We start from the raw sequence: 6,072 nt of genomic DNA on the forward strand, positions 1-6,072 counted from the left end.
AAGGCAGATGCAGTTGTTTGGCGGTCGACCCAACATCTGATGGAGAGGTAATTGTGCCCTCTAGGCCGCATGCGCAGCTAATCATTTTGTTGCCGTATCTGGGAGAATGTTAAGCACGAAACACATGGGCGTCAATGATAATACCTTGTCACATTTGCAAATTTAAATATTTACATGAATCAACTGCGTATTCCGCATTTCATACCGGCAACTTAACTTATTTCGAAACGTGGGCTGAACTACACGGAGGAAAGGCAACACTGTGGTGAGGGCAAATGCTTGCATCTACTTCATTTTAACAATATAGTAACTCTGCAAACTGGTCTACAAGTAGAACACTTTGCGAATCGTCGTTACCGGTTGTGACACAAGTGCTTGCATTCTCCCCCAAATGATACCTTTACAAGGTCATTTAATTATATACCTGCAATGGATAATCTGAGGCACACCATCCTGGACACACCACATTCGCCAATGCAATGGTGTAGACATCAGAAGAGAATCTCTCAAGAAGCCAAATTCTTGGATATTATCCATGGAGAAACACATCCACATCCCATCATTATCAACCCAGTGTCTCATTAGACGACAGGTTCGTCACTGTGGCTTGTAGTTCAGAAACAATGAATGTTTAAATATGTACAAAATGTGGTCCCACCGAGCTTCTATCATAAGCACTTCCAACATTTTGTGTTTATTTTCATTGTCGAGATTACAGTGCAGCCCTAACCAACAAGCATGGAGATGGCATAAATCAACTTATACTGCGGTGGAAGGGGTAGAATTTGCCACTCTGAGGTCCAAGCGCTTCGTGGTCTCATAAAGCCAGATCCGGTCTGACACATCTCCCATTGTTCAAAGCGACGCACTTGCATAGGGTAGAATGGAACTTGACAGTGGGGAATTTACCCTTTCAGAGGGATCCCAAGAAGCTGGAATAGATGTAAGCTGAGGATTGGATTTCATTTGTGAATGTTCGAAGGGCACTCGGTCTGCAAGCTTGTTTGCAGAGTTGTGCGGCCTTGTTTGCCAATGCACTTCCACCTGATGATACAACAATACCAAGTTAGTAAGAAGAGTACCGATTTCCAGCTTGTGTTTGCCGCACAAATATTTGCTATGTCAACAAATCCAAGGTATTTGCTAACGACCTGAGCAAATTCTGGAGGCTGGTCAGTGACCTTAGCATTGCAGACGTTTGTCTTAATAAAGCATGTATCACTTACTTCACGACTAGGGATAGCCAAAGTGTAATTTTAGTGGAAGACTTAATAAATCTCGTTGATAATGAATGAATCCCAATCTGGTTTTTCATGCTCAAAAGTGAATTGAAGTTACGCTTAAGGAGAATTCGAATGAACCGGCTTTCTTTCAACTCCTCCATATTCGAAATCCTAACACAAGTTGTTGGACTCGCGTAGTGTGCGACTAGTAGTAATGTATGAGGTATCACAAATCCTCCTGATTAAGCTGCGAGACCCAATCAGCCCTTTTAATACCCTCGAACAAAGTGTGAAGGGTAGCTTGTTCCGCAGATTATTTTTAGGTTTCACACCTCGTAGGACAAAAAAATTGGAATTTATTTTGTCACCTTGAAGAATTGAAGTCCTTTGCATATATTACGTCTGGTAACGAGATTTGGGAGCTACATTGGTGACGTCGTCAGCGGACTAACTGGAAAGGAAGGGCATGTCTCAGTTCAATTCAAACTTCAATTATTCAATTGTTTTTCAAATAGTTCTCCTCTGGAAAAGGTGCTAAGAGCGGTGGTGGAAGAATCCCTTTGCTGAAGCATATGTAAGAAGTCCCATCACTGGCAACTTTTAAAGTAAACTCATCCTAATTCTACCTAAAATTGATGTCCGTCTGACTGAGGCAGGAGTTGGATATTAAGACTGGGTGTAAGTCATTACAGAGCAAAAAAACGGACTTCAAATACAACAAATTTTGCAAAGTGGGAAACATCTAAAAGTGGCTCATTATTAAAAATGTACAATTCAGTTGCTAAAATTTAACCAGAGCATTAGTTTTGCTGGCTTGTATTTGAAAATCAGCATAAATTGACTATGTGAAGTGGATAAGTTCAGCAGAAGTTGCTAAATTTGATGCAGCAGGAGTGGTTTAGTTCTTATTGTTTGGAATTTTAATGTCTTTTAGCTTTTTCTGACTGCAAAAGATGCACTTTTACGAACCCGCTTTACTCTTTCGCTTCTATTATCTTCTCAAAAATACCATTGTAGCGTTCCTAGGGATGATAAGTTAACGATAGGATTTCGAAATGCTTCGTCCTCTACGTGTCCAATTCTGTATGCGTAGGGGAGATTTGAGTACTTGATTCGATGTTCCGCGCAGCTATAATAGTCAACTTTTATGATTTATTTGCATTGTTCCTATTCTAGTCTCCATCTATTGACATTTTTTTCACATAACCATCCTTCAGGGAGGCCCTTGTGATTGAGACACTTGCAACGAATGCTCTCCTCCTGTGAGAAGTCAGAGCGGCATCCAACCGACAAATTCATGTCCATTGCACATTTTGAAGAGGTTTGCTTATCGATGACACCAGTGTTCCCTTTTAGTGTAATAGAGTCTAGCAGTCAGGAAAAGTTTACTTACAGCCCGCGAAAATGGTGAGCTAGCGAAACACCAGGATATGCAGTATGGGTGTTACAATTGCTTGTTTCACATCCTTCGACACTTTCGTTGTGCAGTAAATTACGACATTATTTTATTGCCCTTCAAGATTTCTTAGCTATATAATCAACACTAGCTGTTGTTTCACAGATTCCCTCGAAATTGTTAGCTTTTTGCATTGACTTATTTATGAATTCATGACCCAAAACTGAAAAACACAATATTACTGTGCAGAAAGTGTGGGATTTAAAGCACAAAGAAATGTGGGCAGTAAAAATGTTCCCATAAGGTGGTGTGCGGGCGGAGATCCAGGTCTACAGATAGCACATTAGTTGAGTTTGCCAATCGTAAAAGTTTATTTTGCTTGCTTTGCAATTACTGAGCATGTTAAGCTACTTTTAATGAAGAATAGCTGGTGCCAGACTTTGAGGAATAGAACACCCAATTTGCTGGTACTGTTCTTAGAAGAGGTTCACCTTATTAGAAAATTTCCTAAAAGCAATTATTCTACCACAAATATTTGAGTAATATGCTCACCAGATGGACACATTGACAAGGATATTCACCAGATACTTAAATGGGTAATTACTAAGTAAAAAATTTTTCTTGGCACAAATTCCATTGCTCAATGACATCCCATGGAATTTCTGCATGATTAAGCTCTCCATTTCAGCCAGGACAGTACTGAAAGAGAGCGATTTTACAACTGAAAAGACCTACCAGGTTTCATTGAGGTTAAGCTTTGTGTGAATTTTGGTGGAATGATTTTTTTAATAACTTTATAAAAATTCAGGGTGCCTATCCTTGCATCCGCTTCATATTCACTTAGGGGAGTATCAACACTAACTGCAGTAAAAAGGCTTTTATTTTCGTTCCAGTGAATGAGAAGAGGAAAAGTGTTCTCCGGTGGGAATAATCCAGCAAAAGTACCAAAATTGACTATAAAGGGTAAAACTTTATTCCGTGTGAGATGGCACTTCCCCTTGGGATTATACACTTCCACAGTCAATTGCATAGGGTAGCGGATGTTACTTCTAGCAGTCCCCTGGGCAAGGAAGGTCTAGATGTGGATGTAAGCTCCGGAAAGTTATATGCATACTTTAAACAAAAGTCTATTTGTTGCACTTAAGTTTTTTTAGATGTATGAGTTTGGCACCACTTTCAATTGCTTACTCACCTGTCAAGGGAAGGGAATTGTGAAGGCGGAAATCAACACATTTGGCAGCGTTCGCTTACAGGAGCTTGAAATGAATGAAGAGAAAATAAATTCAGAATAGAGTTTGGAAATCGTTTACTTTATTCAGCCCAGTTTAAAAGCAAGCAGCACTTAACAATGATTCTTTATCAGAAACCTTTGGAAAGAGCAATATCTTAGGATGCAGAAGTGCGTGAGGCGAGAAGGTCACCTACATTACCCAAACAATGAAGGGAACGTTAAAACCGTAAACAACGGCAGTTGCATTTTACGACTGAATTTGTAATCAAATTTGCTTTAACTAAGCAGATTGAACAAGAATACCGCCTAAATAACCAGTAAGTACAGGTACACATTTCTGCTTTGTAATCATGTATGTATTCAGGCATAAATGCATTGACTGCAGTAAACGGAGTAAGGAGGACATAGCATTTATCCTCTTACCAAGAGATAACGAAATTTGTTGGCAGTGAATGTAAAAGAAGCCTAGAAAAGTTAAGAGAAGCACTAGCTCATTATGACTGCGTTCTCTACACCACCAAGCTTTCATTGTTTGCATAGCAATGCCCCCATATTGGAACTGAACTACGAGCCGTAGCGATGAACTTGTCGTCTGATCAAGCACTGCGTGTGACAGTAATGGAGGGTGTGAAACAGAAAGAGGAAAGTGGGATGTGCTTTCGCATGGAGAGTGTGCAGGAATTAGGCTTTGTGAATGACTCCCCTCGAATATCTGCATTTATGAACTGGCGAATGTGATGCGTCCAGGATGGTGTCTCCCAAATTACTAATGATGGGATATAATCAAAGGGTTATGTCAAGATGTCACTTGGAGAAGAATACAGGTACGTGTGTCTCAGTCAGCAACTACGCCCTGCGAATTGCTCCACCTTTAGAATGGTTTGCAGAATTACTATATAGGTACAGGTCCGCCCATGTTTAGATTTAAGATGTCGTTATGAAATGCGGGATATTCATTTATTTGGTATGAATATTTACATTTGTAAAAGCTGATGAAACTTTTCTATTGACACTCATACGTTTTGTGGTTTATATCCTCTTACATTCGGGAACACAATGACTAGTCGTGTATGCGGTGTGGCGAGCTCAATTAACCCCCACTCATAAGCCTATTATCTACCAGGTCGGCCGCCAAACAAATCTACCTACTTTCTTTGACGTACGCCACTTGCACGACTGCAGCGCTCTCGCTAGGAACTCCCAAGGAAGGCATGTCAGCGTCCACATCATCCAGTCTTCATTTACTGCTCATTGAACGTTCGTGGTTCGGGTATGGTGGGACAATCTGCGTGGACTGGTGAGAGGTTGAACACTCAAAATCGCAGATTTTGAAAGGCTGTTTGTATTATAAGAAGATACCGAGAAAATCAACATAGAGTAACAAGAGATATAAAAGATGGCCTTAAACAAAAGTATGCTGCAAATTATATGCTGAAAAGCGTGGTAAGATGGTCAATGATAAGGCAGTAAGGCAGGTGGAAACGACAATGGCCCGGTGGGACTGTCATGGGTCAACAGATTAACTCTACTCCGAGCGGCTTTTTTAAATCTGGGGCTAAATAGACATTTAAGTATTGACTTGGCATGCCATCAAAGCATTCCCATCTAAGGTCTGCTGCCAAAGTGATTTAACTTACCTCACAAAACGTAAGTAGGCAGAACAGCGTGTCCCAACATCACAAAATGTAGTTCGAAATGACTTATTCAATTCATTCGAATTCCTCCTCGTCAAACCGCTTCGCTTTACATGTAGGTCGTGAATTTTAGATAAACCGTCCCAAGGCGTAGCAGCAACAATGCCATCAAGTGCCTGGAATGCCTATTCAGTGACCATTTTTACCGGAAATTGTACTTTGCATATCGAATCACTTTTTGGAAATGGGTCATTTCAAAAGATGCATTTATTTGAAGACACCCTGTCTGGCTTATCAATTTTCGACTGAGTCTGAAGAAATTCAAAGTCAAAGTATACAAAGACAAGTAGGAGGGCCAACGTAAATGCAAGCCACAAGGGACACGCTCACTTGGATGTCTGATTTATTCAAAGTGTTGAGCCGAATGAGCGACGAGTGATCGCCCAACCTGTGGTCATACTTGAGTCTGAGGAGAGGTCCAACTGGCTTCCGCCTCTGTCAGCTGAATGCAGTGCAAGTGGTGCTGCAGGATTTTGCACACTTCACCCATCACCTAGACGAAATGTGCGCCAACTTCTGTTCAATATG

The 6,072-nt window shown here is 40.8% G+C and overlaps 2 protein-coding genes across 2 annotated transcripts in view; one reads left to right on the plus strand and one right to left on the minus strand. All coding sequences in view use genetic code 11, as the record gives it.

Moving 5' to 3' along the window:
* Positions 1-883: 883 nt before the first annotated feature.
* On the plus strand, positions 884-2,015 carry EGR_09614 (hypothetical protein; the record flags this gene model as incomplete). Its single annotated transcript, XM_024498863.1, has 3 exons — positions 884-943; positions 1,739-1,797; positions 1,916-2,015. 3 exons carry the CDS (start codon positions 884-886, stop codon positions 2,013-2,015), a joined length of 219 nt encoding a protein of 72 aa, XP_024346704.1.
* Positions 2,016-4,130: 2,115 nt separating this feature from the next.
* The window catches only part of EGR_09615 (hypothetical protein), a gene marked incomplete at both ends in the record, with an annotated part of 10,512 nt that continues 8,570 nt past the window's right edge, over positions 4,131-6,072 (minus strand). The window contains 2 exons of the mRNA XM_024498864.1: positions 4,131-4,229; positions 4,274-4,315. Coding sequence (XP_024346705.1) covers positions 4,131-4,229; positions 4,274-4,315 — 141 coding nt within the window. The remainder of the gene's footprint in view (positions 4,230-4,273; positions 4,316-6,072) is intronic.

This window comes from Echinococcus granulosus (genome assembly GCF_000524195.1).
Source record: "Echinococcus granulosus chromosome Unknown EG_S00157, whole genome shotgun sequence".
NCBI lineage: Eukaryota > Metazoa > Platyhelminthes > Cestoda > Cyclophyllidea > Taeniidae > Echinococcus > Echinococcus granulosus.